The 15019-nt window shown below is 43.6% G+C and overlaps 1 protein-coding gene across 1 annotated transcript; it reads left to right on the top strand.

Annotated features, from left to right (window-relative positions):
• Positions 1–1541: 1541 nt before the first annotated feature.
• klhl14 (kelch-like family member 14) lies at positions 1542–14543 on the top strand. The gene is made up of 8 exons (XM_062404674.1): positions 1542–2507; positions 4423–4544; positions 8391–8480; positions 9181–9259; positions 10009–10199; positions 10769–10927; positions 11504–11661; positions 12925–14543. The coding sequence occupies exons 1-8, from the start codon at positions 1630–1632 to the stop codon at positions 13063–13065; spliced, it is 1818 nt and encodes a 605-aa protein (XP_062260658.1). The 5' UTR covers positions 1542–1629; the 3' UTR covers positions 13066–14543.
• Positions 14544–15019: the final 476 nt, after the last annotated feature.

Raw genomic sequence — 15019 nt, 5'->3', positions numbered from 1 at the left:
TTTTTGTCATTTGTGCGAGACAAGCCATTCATCCATCCAGTTCACAGCCAAAAAAAGGCTGGTCCCAGAAATTAGCAGTTTCAGCTCAGCAGCAAAGTCGTCGGGCTGTGAAGGCAGAGAGAAATTGACTAATTAGCAATGCGCACTAAAACTTGACGGTTCTCTCTATAACAGCGAGGGAAAGACTCGGTTTTTCTCCCCCTTTCTCCTTTTCTTTCTTCCATAGATGTTTGAAATCGCAGTCATTTACGCTCGACAGTTTTTACAATAGCCTTGAGCCATAATTTTGCGAGTCTCTCCAGCATCCATACCCCTGCATGGTCTCTCTCCACCGGCCATGCACGACCGTTTCTCTCCCCAACCGTGGATTTCCTATTACTCTCGTTACGACTCACTGAGCCCCAGGCCCAAGGATAATGATGTGTTGTTTCTTGGTAGCATAATTTGTCACACGTATATTTCTTCTTCTTCTTCTCTTGCAGAAAGCACAGCTCCCTCTCACACACTCACACACTTCTTGTTAATTCAGAAGAACAAATGATCAACGTCAACAAAATAAGCTGAAATTGTGACTTTATGAGTTGGATTCAATGGTTATTCTGAGACGCCACCGACCGTAGACTTTGAAGGAAAAGGAGGACATTTCTTTTTTCCTTTTTCTTTTTTTTTTCTACAAAAACAAAAAGGAGAACAAAGGAGAAATCAAGTGAGATTATTTTTGGGAACCCGAAGCTTTACTTTCTGTTTTTTCCCTGTGGCGAAGAGCTGAAGTCAGGTAAGTTTTGGAAAGCTGCTCACATCGTTTAGTTGTGACAGGCGCGTTTTACTGGCACGGCTTGTGTCAAGTTTGCGCACATTACGCACATAGAAAAATAGCCTTTTCTGTGCAGCACGACAAACACTGGCTGGAGACTGCACGTCGCGTTTAACTTTAGCCCGAAGCTGCATCTCGGGGAAGATTCGTTCATACTCACGTAGCCGCGTAACTCGGGCAGACTAACGGCGAAACGCACCCGCGCTGCCGGATGGCTCTCGGCGGATTTCGTGGAGAGCCAACTAATTGCTTTTGTATGAATCTGTGCGATGTGTAATGTCCTCGTCGCGGGGGTGTGCGGCAGGGTGGCAGAATGGATTGAGTGTTCGCTGGATGCTGCGTGTTCTCCGTCCACTGTGGCGGCTGCCTCTCTCCGTTCTCTCTCCACCCCACGATCCGGCAACTTCAGCCGCGTAACCGCGCCGCAGCACCTCCCGGTCCCCCGGTCGTGTTTTGACAGCGCCCCTCGCCGCCTCCCAGCCTCCATTTAGAGCCCCTCAGTCTCGGCTTTTTTGAGAATGAGTAGGAGCGGAGCGCCGTGGGAACTACTGCGTTTTTGTTTGCTGCTTTACGACCGGAGCGCAAAGTTGAGGGCGACCCGGTGCCGCGTCGGACGCAGGATCGCCGCCGGCCGCCGCGGCGTGGACCCCCGCGACCCGCTCCACAACTTATTCAATCAAGAGGGAATCGTCTCCCATTGGGATAGTGTGGGGGGGTCCGTGGGGCTGCTGCGTGTGTTGTGCAAATAAATGACCTGAGGTAAATGGCTTGCATGGTTTATTTGTTGCCTAGGTGGCGTTCACAGACAGGAAGTCATGTCCAGATCGGGTGATAGAACATCCACCTTTGACCCAACACACAGTGACACCCTGCTGCACGGGCTCAACCTCCTGTGGAGGAAGCAGCTTTTCTGTGATGTGACTCTCACTGCCCAGGGACAACAGTTCCACTGCCACAAAGCCGTGCTGGCGTCCTGCTCCCAGTACTTCAGATCCCTCTTCTCCTCCCATAATGTGATCAACAACGAGCGGAGCAAAGGGGACCAGGGCAGCAGTGGGACCCCCTCATCCTCTCCTGATGACAAGCTGGTGACCCCCAGCGCCAGGCCCATCAACAACCTGGTGCTCCAGGGCTGCTCCTCCGTTGGACTGCGATTAGTGCTGGAGTACCTCTACACTGCCAACGTGACTCTTTCCCTGGACACAGTGGAAGAGGTGCTGTCAGTGAGCAAGATCCTCAACATCCCCCAGATCACTAAGCTCAGCGTGCAGTTCCTCAACGACCAGATCTCCGTGCAGAACTACAAGCAGATCTGCAAGATCGCTGCACTGCACGGACTGGACGAGACCAAGAAGCTGGCCAACAAGTACCTGGTGGAGGATGTGCTCCTGCTGAACTTTGAGGAGATGTGCGCCATGCTGGATGCTCTGCCACCCCCAGTTGAGTCTGAGCTGGCCCTCTTCCAGATGTCAGTCCTCTGGCTGGAGCATGACCGGGAGACTCGCATGCACTATGCCCCAGACCTCATGAAGAGGCTGCGCTTCGCCCTCATACCTGCCCCAGAGCTGGTGGAGAGGGTGCAGTCTGTTGACTTCATGAGGAGTGACCCGGTGTGCCAGAAACTACTCATGGATGCCATGAACTACCACCTGATGCCCTTCAGGCAGCACTGCAGGCAGACCCTGTCCAGCAGGTGAGCACGACCCACACACACACACACACACACACACACTCACACACTTTCACACACACACACAAACACAAATGTCTCCTACTTGTTAAATTTGAACAAATTACATTTCCCACTCATGTCGAGGTTTGGTCCTGCTGCCTGTGTGGGTCAGAGGTGTGGGGTCTGAGGCCCAGGTAATGAGACCTGTTAAGGGGTTTTCCTGTTAAAGACTGCCAGCTGTCAGGAGGGGGGGGGGGGTCTACTCTGTGCTGCACTGTACCCATGATTACAAGGTTACCTTATGTTTTAGCGAGGGAAAGACAACTCTTTTATTTCCTAACACATCTGTGTAATTGCTCTCCAATCAGTGTAGACAAGATGCAGCAAACTAGACAAAGGTAATGTAATATGATTTGTGGCAACTCTCATGAATCCAATTTGAAGCGATATAATTAGATTGTTACCAGAATGACATGGTAATTACATAACGGTTCTGATGCAAGTGCAGTGATACCCTGTCACCGGTATGAGAAGAATAATGCAGTCAAATGGGATTCGGTGCACGTGGATGTGTTTTTATATTTTGGGGAAATGCAGCATCGATTTTCATTGAGAGTTAATCGGGTGAAGCTCCTTCTTCAGGTGAGGTGCACGTGGTGAGGTGCACGTGTCTCACAGGAATAGGCCAAGTGGCACAGTTTGCTCCCACGTCTGTCCTGATCAGCACTTCCAGGGGCCGGTGTGTTGTCGCTAAGTTGATTGATTGACGGTGCTGGTGTCAGATTCAGTTTACAGAGCTGAGTTAGAGGCTGAACATGTTTTAGGAGCTTCGATATTCAAATATTTAAATCCCTGTGTGTGTATAAAGGAGGAAAAATAGAGCTTAGGCATCAGAGAACGGAAACTCGACGATCCAACATTTGCACGATAAATCTATCATTTCTGTTCCTACATTATCCCAATAACATATCTATTCCCACATATGGACCCAAATGAGCAGGGAATCAGGAATCCTCATAATTAGTTTCACATGCCACTGTTTCTCCCCTCTCAATTAATCACTATTATCTATGTCCAGGGGCTCATTTGCATATGAATAACCCCCAAACACTTCCGAGTGGGCCAGTGGCGGGGAGAACGTACCGAGACAATGGCGATCCACCCAAGCATAAAAAAGTAAAATATGAAAAAGGGGGAAAAGGTGCCTGAATATAAAGGCCAGCTACTCTTAATCTATTCACCGTATATTGTGATTAATCGGGAGATTTGTGTTGAAATCCATTCGGAGGCAGATAGTGGTCATTAATGCGGAGTAAAGTGTGCAGCTCTGAGGTTATATATCATACACAAACAGCAGGAAATATCTCACGACTGGCTCAGCCATGTCACATGAATCAGCGCAGCCAATGAAAGGGAGACATTGTATAGGCAGGTTTATCCACTCAATTGCGCTTCTTTGGCCTCCAGCATGGCACCCTGCAGGATCGTCCTCGCTTCACAGCTAATTGAAAAGATATCTTTAGAGTACAATAACCGTTCAATAAAACATCAAAAGGAGGAGGGCGCCGTGGAGCCATTTTTTTTTTTGTTAATTATAATGAACGTGGCCACGCATTGCCTCATAGTAGTCTCAACTTCTGTACTCGTACAGGAGACATTCAGGTACTGATATTAATTTACCCATGCATTTAGTTTTATTTCACTCACTGATTAATTCATTCACACACTGAGCGACTGCAAAGTGAAAGATCAAAATACGCAGGGGCGAGAACGGTTTATACTGTCGGTGTAATTATGTAAATAGAGAAATGAAAAGGTGTCCAGGTGCTGGTTGTGTTTATTTTACCCTTTGGATGTTTAATTTCAAGGCTTCATACCTGTTCTGTTCTTTGTTTCCTTCCCCTTTGTCAACACACCCACACTCTTGACTTTACAGAATCCGTTCCAATAAGCGACTGCTGTTACTGGTGGGTGGCTTGCCTCCTGGACCCGATCGTCTCCCCAGCAATTTGGTCCAGTATTATGACGACGAGAAAAAGACATGGAAGATCCTCACAAGTGAGTGGCAAAAAAGGCTCGGCTGCCTCTTTCTCTTTTCACCTGGGGCATCTTGTGTTAGTGGATTTTTATGATGAGAAATAGTTGTTCCTATGGATGACTTTAACACAGGTTAATTTCCAGGGAAAATGAGGGGAAGGAGTTCCCTAAATCCTTCAGGTAATAATGTATCACTATCACTTTTAATATAAGTTTTGAATCAGAGCGTGACTTTACAGCACTGTGGCGCTTCATGCCCGGTTTCCCTTGTTTTTGCTGAAATATGCTGCCAGGATGCATGATGAGATTTACTTGAATCTAATGATCTATTGTGGCAGAGGGAGGAAGCATAATGAATGGCGTCTTCCTGCCCCAGCATTTAAATGTAGCTGGATCATTCGCATATTGCTCAATGCATAACGTTGACTTACTCCCATCCATACTAATACACTGAAGGGAATTAACCTGTTGACCTGGTGTCACTATCGATGTGGGGGTTTATATCAGGTAAAGCAAAATGCCAACCGATAAGGTCAGGGAGACAGCAGCTGCAACGTTTATACAAACAAGTCAATAGATGGATGATTTTAATTGACTAAACAAAAAATGATAACAGTAATAAAAGGAAATAAAGACGTATCCCGTGACCTGTGGGGATTTATACCACGATACAGTTTGCAATATTGATTTCACGATTTCTTAATGAAAGCAAGTTGTCACCATTTCACGAATAAACTGTTGTATTGAACGAAATGTGGGCGTCTCCGGAGACCATATGTGAAGTGGCTTCAGAGACACGTCCCTCCAGCTCGGTGCCATGCTCTTTCTCCTCTCTGTCTTCCCTGACCTTTTAAGGCTCACCACTACACTATATCGTTGCCATGTTGCAAAAGGTCACGGAAGAGCTAATGGGAAACCATATCTGTCCTTTGTATCATCTGGACATATCGAGTGTTTGTCCTTTTGTTTTGGTTGCAGCCGTAGCTCAGCAGCGTCTCCCCATCCGTACACATTAGCCATGGGTCTGTCTCCTGTCAGCTCGGCACGGTGCGGTTTATATTCTCCCTCCATGGTACGAGTTCTAAATTCAGGTGTGACAATTCTGTGGCCGGCTCTTAATTCCACGCAACAGCTTGGTTTCTTCTTGTGCTTGAATCATAGCGTTTGCTGGCAGTCGTCTGTGACTTCTTTCTTTTTTTCTCGAGCTCATGTTTGTCTAAATCTTTCAGGGAGGCATGCATACACCACAGCCTGAAGCTCACTGGTGTTTATACTGTCATTTTCTCATTAAACTCGCACTCCTGGGTATAAACTGCACCAAGCGAAAGGTCAACAGGGATTTCCATCACTCAAAACAAAAAAGTTAACACTCAAATGGTCCGTGGCCAAGTGGAAGGACGAAACTGCAAAATCATCCCTTAACACATCAGTGACCATCTGATGTAGCCTCCACACAATGGATGTGGAATAGAAGATTATTAACATTCAATCATAACTTTTCAATGAGGCGAAACCTGAGAGGGACAGCCTTTGATTAAGACATTCATCAACACAATTTGGGGGGAAATCTGATCCCTCTTGTCGTGTCAGATATGTGTGTGCTGCTCGCTGATTCCAGTGCAAAGTTTGCCATCTAGTGTACCCACAGCAGCGTGGACAAAACACGAGACAAAGGCAGACACCGGCTCAGCCACAATGCCAGACTGCTCCCCTCCTCGTCTCCTTTTTAAAATAACCTGATATTAAAATGTCACACTATACGGAAATGGACCCCATCCACGCAGCGTGGCCCCAGAACAAAGGAATTCAGCTCAGTGGGATGCAATTGTGATGGTGGGGAAGGCACGTCACAGCTCGAGCAGCAGTGGTGCATTAGCTGTGGAGTCATTCATGCGACCCCGAATGTGCCTCTATGCAGAGGTTTCTGACTCCCTCTAGTGAGCCCTGGAGCTCACTGTAGACTGGAGTGATGGCGTCCATCTCGTGGAGGACGTGCTCATCCTGCCCTCCCATGGCTGCTCACCTCTGGGGCGAGCGGAGGATTCAGGGGAGAGGGGACAAAGATGCAGCAGGATTTCACTCTCTTTCTGTCTGAGAGGTGATAATGAATTCAAGCCTTTTTTATTGTTTGCACTACACTCGGCTGCTACAGTGGACGACAGCTATTATAGCCTGTAATTCTCCCCCTGTTAACCTGGATCTGTGGCACCTGTAGAAGCCAAATCCTCCAACAGTCAATGCTGCGACATACTGTACAGCTATAATCTTCTTTCCACCCGGGGTGCGGGATGATTTCTAGTACGAGTACAAGTCACTAGACATCAAATAAAAAGCCGCTCATCCGTGTCCTATATACTGCTGACGGAATGATAATGTAAATAGCATGTAAGGGAATCTGGCACTCACATGGCACTTGTCTTTGAGGTGCACTGGAGGCAGGCAAACTAATCCCCCCTATTCAAGATAAATCTGTGTTTAGTGTATGTAGTATTAGTTCTCAGCCGAGACCCCCCCCCCCCCCCTGCAGAGGGGGGACCGGCACATGTCAGCCCGCCCGAGTGAGATCGCAGGGAGAGACCACTAGGAAAGAAATGAGATTCAAGGCTGTCTAATTTTGCTGCAACTGTGATCCATCAGGCGGTGGGGAGGTGACAGTGGAAATGACTGATGGAGACAGACAGGTGGGCTTTAACATTCCACTGATTTGTGCTCGGAAAGCACCGGGCCTGAGATTTATTGAGTGAACACGATCATGTTCATTATGACTGTCACCTCAGACCATTTCTCCACATCTCAATGGGGTCACTTCAGCAAAAAAAAAAAAATACAAAATATAAAAATAGATGGAGGAGAGGAGTGTGTGTGTGTGTGTGTGTGGGGGGGGGGGGGTCACACAAAATCATACACATATGATGGGGATATCCTGTTTGAGGCGTCCTACTGTCTCTGTGGGCTCATAACAGATAGATAGACAGATAGATAGACAGATAGACAGACAGATAGATTGACAGATAGATAGACAGATAGATTGACAGACAGATAGATAGATAGACAGATAGATGGACAGATAGATAGACAGGTAGATAGATATTGTGATAACAAACAGTCGCCTCTTCGCTCTGCCTCATACTTTGATTTGTTCCAGTTTCAGAGTCAACAGGTTTGATTCCCCACATGAAATTCCTCCGTACAGCTGAATGAAAAATCTTGACTTTCCCCACAAGTTGGCAGTTTATTAGGTACACCTAGTTTAAACTGACGCTGACAACCCAACAGTCCTGCAGTAAATCCTCCTTCATAAAGCTTTCGCTGTCCACTTTTCATCACAATTGTTTTGGAGGTGTGTGCTCATTCAAAATGACTGTAAAGTGGAATCGGCAGCTTTCCCCCAAAAAAACTGCTTCAGTTACAAACTAAACATTATAACCGTCATTAAAGGTTGGATTTATTGCAGGACTGTTGTGTTACACTCCATAACTTTTAGCATTGTTTACTAATAAACTGACAACTGCTTGTATTTGCGTTTGTGAGACATGAATCTTAAATGGTCAAAGAGGCTGAAGTGCTTGAATTAAAACAGTTTGAATTTATGGTCTACTTTATACAAATTAAACCAGGTGTTATTGAGCTATAAGTTTATTTATTTTAGGACTAGGGGTTAGCGACATTTTGACTTTAATAGGATTTAGCATAGTTTGTATATATATTTTTTAATAGTACATCTATGAAAAATGATATAAGAATCCTGATGCAAACCATCAAAGGGAGACCAAATAAGGTTTGAACCTTAGCTTGCAATCTGCTCGCCACTGACCTGTATCCCCCTCATTCCGTGTCTGACTCCTTTTATTTTTGTGTCTGGTCTAGTAATGCCTTACAACAGCGCCCATCACTGCGTGGTGGAGGTGGAGAACTTCCTGCTGCTGATGGGTGGAGAGGACCAGTGGAACCCCAACGGTACTGAAACGCAATGTCTGGCTGTCACATGTCCAATTTGTAAAGAGCGCTCTGAGCCGGCGTATCTGATCCATCGGAGCTGGTGTAGAACTTTCACAGAGTTTCAAACACTCATCCTGTAGAGGCAGATCAGCTCTGAATAGACAAACAACACTTTAATCAGTTCTTACAATGCTACAATAATAACAGATGGAATTAAGACTGAAATATTTTTTTTTAAATGGCGGTAACATATAACAGGATAATGAAAATTAGATCTCTGTTATCTTATTATTCTTGTTCCACCAGTTCTCATGATAATACAACAGAACAGTAGCAGTGTACTACGCATGGTGAAATCAGTGGAGTTTATTTAGCACTAAAAGTCAACACACTACCACAGCACCATAATAGATAATATCAGACTTTTTGAAGGACACCAGATCACTGAATGATTTGAATCACAATCCTTCAGTTGTTTAACTTGTTTGACACACACACACACACTAACACAGAAAGTCAGCACGTGTGGGAGGTGATTTTCAGATAGTGTGTTTATTTTTAAATGAAGACGTGCAGAGTAACAGTTGTGCATTTCCTTGGTATGTAACAGAGACTTTGGGAAAGACCTAGCTAGTTGGATGTGAGCAGGGCCGTATTATGCTAAAACTTTATTTTCCCGTAAAGTTTTATTGATCTTGGTTTGGATGTTATTTTGCAGGAAAGCACAGCACTAACTTCGTCAGCCGCTATGATCCCAGATTCAACAGCTGGATACAGTTGCCCCCCATGCAGGAGAGGTGAGCCTTTTGTAATACATCATTTTCATTCATACATTCATTTAAATCGCTTTATATGTTATTTTTTATGGCTTTTTATTGCTTATGGATAAGTGCGTTGTTCAAATGTACTCGATTGATGTTTTCCAAAAGGCAATATACAGTAAACGTAACATCTGGTGATGCAGAACTTTCAGGGGGCTTCACAAATATTATTGTTTGTGAATCAACATGTCGCCACACGCTATATACTCAAATTATCAATACATCTATGGTATTTAAAATTAGGTTAATCTTTCAGAAATTCTAATAATAAATAAGAATGATAGACAGTAGAGCAGATAAGTCCACTAAGGCCCAATAGCCCCCTTGCAATCGAGCTCCACCAAATTACACACACTCTTTGATATCCGCTCCCTGAATACACCTGAATTCTTTTATCAAGATCTACGAATTATTTCCTGGGAAATTATTGAAAATTTCGAAAAATGTCCCATCTTGCAAAGTTCCCTGATCTGGATTCAGACCAAAATTCAATAGCTTCCAGAACCATACCACATCCTTCCATCAAGTTTCATGATAATCCATCCAGCATACGTCAATCTTCAATCGATGTACTGTATTGAATTGAAAGAAAGAGCCTCAGTTTTCATCTCTTTCCTGAATAATTTCCTCCTTCCGCAAAAAAAACACAAACTACAACATCCTACCATGAATCTTGTCAATGTCGTTTTAACGATGTTGTCTGGTTGACCCCCCCCCCCCCTCAGGAGAGCCAGCTTCTTCGCCTGCCGCCTGGAGAAGCACCTGTACGTGATCGGCGGTCGGAATGAGACGGGCTACCTCTCCAGCGTGGAGTCCTACAACCTGGAGACCAATGAGTGGAACTACGTGTCGTCCCTGCCGCAGCCTCTGGCCGCCCATGCAGGATCGGTACACAACGGCAAGATCTACATATCAGGTTAGGAGAGAGGCTGCCACTCACTCCCTGTTATCCTGTCGTCCTTTCAAAAGAGGGACCTGGTTTTCTTGAAAAACACAAATACATCTGCCGAATTTATTATGTACTTTATTTTATCTTATTTATTTATTTAAGCAGTAACAAGCTCGGAGGCAGTGCTGCTCGGTTATTGTGCTCGTTTTTTATGTCATAAAAAAACCTCTTGTAATCTCTGTTCATTTCACTGGCATCTATTAAGTGATGAGAGAAAGCCAACAAGCTTCTCTGTAACCGGATGTAACTGTGAAATATTAGAAGTATACAAAGAAAACTAGTTTATAAGTTAAAGATAATATTTGATATATTTCAACATGGAAACCCTGATAATTACTAGGTTCAATAATACATCAATATATTTTTGTATATATCTATCTACATATATATATATATATCCTAGACCCATGTACCAAGCCATGTCCGTCGGGTCCAATGTAGTACTTACTGTGTTACATAAGCAGCCATGAGTGTGTACTTACAGTATTTATTTCGACTCAGTATTGAAGGCGTAATGCCCTGTTTACTCGTTGCAGGAGGAGTACACAATGGGGAGTATGTGTCCTGGCTCTACTGTTATGACCCCGTAATGGACGTGTGGGCCAGGAAACAGGATATGAACACAAAGCGAGCTATTCATGCCCTAGCGGGAATGAACGACCGCCTGTACGCTATTGGTGGAAACCATTTGAAAGGTAAGTGCTCAAGCGTTTCAGTAAATTAACAGAAAACAGGTCAGGGTTCATTTTTCCTTTTTCGAAACTGTACAAAAGAGATGCTGTCTTTATGATCAGTTTGATTATAAAACACTCTGAGTCTACTAGTAATGAAATATTGATAAAACTTCCCCTCCGATTTTGGCACATGGGAAAAGCTTGAAGCTCACAGATTTAATCAAACAGATCTCAGGGACCCCGGGAGACGACAGAAAGAAAAATGTTTTGGGGCTGAACCATGTGTTCATGCTTTCACCTGTATTTAACTGTATATAGTGGCTGTCATGTTACATCTATTACGATTTAAACGTTGCTGAATTCTGAATTCAACTCGCTTAAAGACCAGCAACAAGAACGCAGGGCAAACCACAGACACAGAAATAAAATCATAATTCTGATCACATGAAATCTTATCTCTCAGACTCAGTAGACAAGTGGAGTAATATATGTTCAGGCCTTGACAGTCAAACATCCAGCTGATCACTGTTACTGAGACATGCATGTGATACACACAAGCTGAATTATTTGAACACAGTTTTCTTCCTCCTCTCTCAGGTTTCTCTCACCTGGACGTGATGTTGGTCGAGTGTTACGACCCGAAAGCCGACCAGTGGAACATCCTGCAGACTCCCATCCTGGAGGGTCGCAGCGGCCCGGGCTGCGCGGTTCTGGACGACAGCATCTTCCTCGTGGGCGGATACAGCTGGAGCATGGTACGCCATTTCTTTCAGATCAGATAAGATGCTTTTACATTAAAGGAACAGGATATTAATGTTTTTATGTCTTTGCTACTGTCAACAAAACAGATACTGAGTGTGTTTACATGCTCGTCTTTTTTTAATGGTGTCGACATGGAACGTGAAATACCTTGTTATTCATATCATTGTATTATCAAAACAGCAATAATGTTTCTGACCATCTCAGACACTGTTTTCTGTACCAACGAAGACTGTTGATAAAACCTGGGTATGGGTTCACATGCCAGCTTCCTGGTATTATGCTCTATGTATTATATTCAGCTTGATAATGCTTATCCAGTTTTCTGAAAGCTGGATTTGATTTTAACAAGCACAACCGATAACCAAGACACCAGTGACTCCTGACTACATGCAGGTTTACATCCAAATGTACTAACACATTGTAACCTACCTTTTTGAGAAAGACTACTTAGGAAAATGCGAATCAATACAAATCCATTATGTGAATATTAAGAGTTGGTTCATCAAGATAAACAGCAGGTGATGATTATTCTCCAGACTGGAGCCGTAAAGCTATTGCAGAAATGTTATGGCTCAGTGATTAGAGGAGAAACAGTCAAACCTCAAACATGATTTAAACACATTTTCCCTGATCTGATCTAAATGTTTAATGAAAGTTTAGTTCACATCCTTTGTGTATATTATCTTTTAAATTTTGCAATATATAAAATTGTTGGTACAACTGCTCTAGTTTTTCATGCACATTTAAAAAATTGTGTTGGGTCGTATGGATGGAAACCAAGATGTCATGGATATATACTCTGTTTTTTGAAAGAGATATACTGCTGGGTACAGTTTTCTTAGACCTAAACAAGAATAAATAGTGTATTTGTGGGGAACTATTTCTAGCTGTGGATGGATAAACATTTGCCCTGAGTGTACTGTACGGCAGCGGGGGGGTGCACATGAGGGGAACATGTCTCTCAGTGCCACAGTGTGGCTCACCCGTGTGTTTTTAATCATTTTTGGAACAGTGCAGCTCTGTGGCACAGAGCAATAAGCTCCATCCGGCTACAGAGGCATCACTCGTTATTAGCGTCAGTTAACTGGGTTCGGTCCTTTCACGGAATCTGTTGACAAAATGTGTAAAAAGAAATCACCAGACTATTCCTTTTTTAATAATGAATGTGTGTAAAAGATGTCTCCGTCCCCCCAGTTAGAAACCCAAACAGCCTCTGAGACTAATGAAGAGAATGACTTTATTTCTTTTTCCCTCAGGGAGCCTATAAGTCTTCCACCATCTGCTACAGCCCAGAGAAAGCAACATGGACAGAGTTGGAGGGAGAGGTGGCAGAGCCTTTAGCGGGCCCAGCCTGTTCCACCGTCATTCTGCCCGCCTGCCTCCCTTTTAACAAATGACAACTAATCCGAGCGCCGGGCGTCCGGGGCGAGAAGCGGCAGAGAGACTGGGGGGAGGACCATCAATAAGCAAAACAGGTGTCAACTACTTTGTGACGAGCCCTGCGGTCAGACGACGAGCGTGTGTATAAATTATTTTTTTACAGGTTTGACCAGAGCACTTTCGTTATTACCTGCTGAAGGTTTGAGGGGGAAGAAAAAAAAAACAAAGAAGAAGAAGAAAATTGTGTAACTCATGTATTTAAACTCATCTGTGCTATGAGAAAAATTGTCCGTTTCATATTTGGTTTGATTTAAGCTGATAGTAAGTGTTTTTTGGCTTCTCTTCTATAGCACGCATAGTGTTGAACTGAATTATAGCTTTCAGATCCATTGTACCTTGTATTCAGTAGATGCATAATTCCAGCAAAATGCAGTGTTGCTTCACGGACTGACGCTGGGAAGAAGGTGATTCGTCACCGGGTTAAGTTAAACTAGAGCTGGGTGAGTTACATTCATTGTGATGATCAAAAGTGTATAAATATTCCTCATGGCTCATGTTATTAGTCATTTTCCTCTGGCTGGATCGTGTACCTACCCTGCTGAGTCACATGGTCAGATCATTATGCAACTGTTTTGTTGTCTTCCTCTGCAAATGAGCATTTCAGAAAACCTAACTAGATCCACAAGCAAGAGTCCCGGGGTCCAAGCAACCAGGAGGACATTGTAAAATAAAAACACACAATGATCTTTACGACGATGTGTCTGCATCACCCAGCCCTAAGTTTTGACTAATAATTGACGCCCAAGCTAAAGTCATGTTTCTGTAATATCTTGCTGAACAGAGAGTTCCCTTACAGGTCATCTGCTTGACAGAAAAAAAAAAATAATCTTGCCAAATGTTCATGGCAGCTAATCTTCCTGCAGCAAAACAATTTAAGAATTTACCATTGATTCTTAATGTTCATATGACGCACTAATGTTAATTATACGATGATGGTACAATCAAATTGTAATGGCTAGCCAGTGTATTTATGGGTAGCATGTTTGGGTAAACAGATGGTGAGGATGTTTGTTGGGTTTGTTTCTCCTTTACAAGTGAATGTTAACAGGTCTGTTTATGAGGCCACACAGCGTTACCTTGATGGGATATTAATCTTTAATGTACCAAAAGCAAACAAACAAACATAAAGTGGTCTGTGATGCACTAAAAGTGAACTCTTTGATTCAGCGAACAAAGTTTCACTCAAATGTAAATGAAATTAATGTGACGTGTTTAAAGAAAAGATATCTTCAGTGCAATTAATTCTAAGTCCAGTCCAGTATTTCGTTATTAGGTTCGAAAAAGTTGACTCTAAATATGGATGCGGTACCTGTCGAATTCTGTACAGATTTGCTGATTTCATTCTTGTACATAATCGCTTGCAGTGAAACATTTTTGTGCACTTGACCTCGGATTTATTCTCAAATCCTGTTATGTCCTTTGAATTTTAGAATATGAAAATAAATTGACTCTTGATGATTAAAACACCCTTTTCCAGTTTGTTTTTTTGACGTTTCAGAAAGAAAAGTGGCTTCAGTAAAATGTTATTGTCAATCCCAGTCACGAGATGTGAGCAGTCCACTGAGGGCTTCTACTGAGATTAGTGTTTAGTTCAAAGTTAAAGTTTCTTCAACTTCCAATGCTGTTGTCCCTGAGCTGACATTCTTCTAGCAGCCAGAAAAAAACTGAACTTAAAATACACACCACTTACCACACGTTATTCAAATGTAACGTCATGTGTTCGGTAGAACGAAGCTCAGACGTAGAGAAGAGAATTTTATATTTTCAAGACATGAACAGCAGTTCACTTAATACTAATAGCTTGCAGTTATGTGTGAAGTTATTTCTTTCATGCGTATCTGCACTGGTGGAGGAAGATGTCATGCCCTGTTCAAGGACCCCCCCCCCCCCCCCCCGGAATAACAAAGGATC

Source organism: Platichthys flesus, chromosome 14, assembly GCF_949316205.1.
Source record: "Platichthys flesus chromosome 14, fPlaFle2.1, whole genome shotgun sequence".
In the NCBI taxonomy this organism is placed as follows: Eukaryota; Metazoa; Chordata; class Actinopteri; order Pleuronectiformes; family Pleuronectidae; genus Platichthys; species Platichthys flesus.
The sequence above is the reverse complement of the archived record's forward strand: the minus strand, read 5'-3'. Positions and strand labels throughout refer to the sequence as shown.

Excerpts from the sequence above, each read along its gene's own strand:
- klhl14 (XM_062404674.1), top strand. The coding sequence starts at position 1,630 with ATGTCCAGATCGGGTGATAGAACATCCACCTTTGACCCAACACACAGT. Across the intron at positions 8,481-9,180 it reads GGACCAGTGGAACCCCAACG|GAAAGCACAGCACTAACTTC; the intron begins GTACTGAAACGC and ends GTTATTTTGCAG. Across the intron at positions 10,200-10,768 it reads CGGCAAGATCTACATATCAG|GAGGAGTACACAATGGGGAG; the intron begins GTTAGGAGAGAG and ends TACTCGTTGCAG.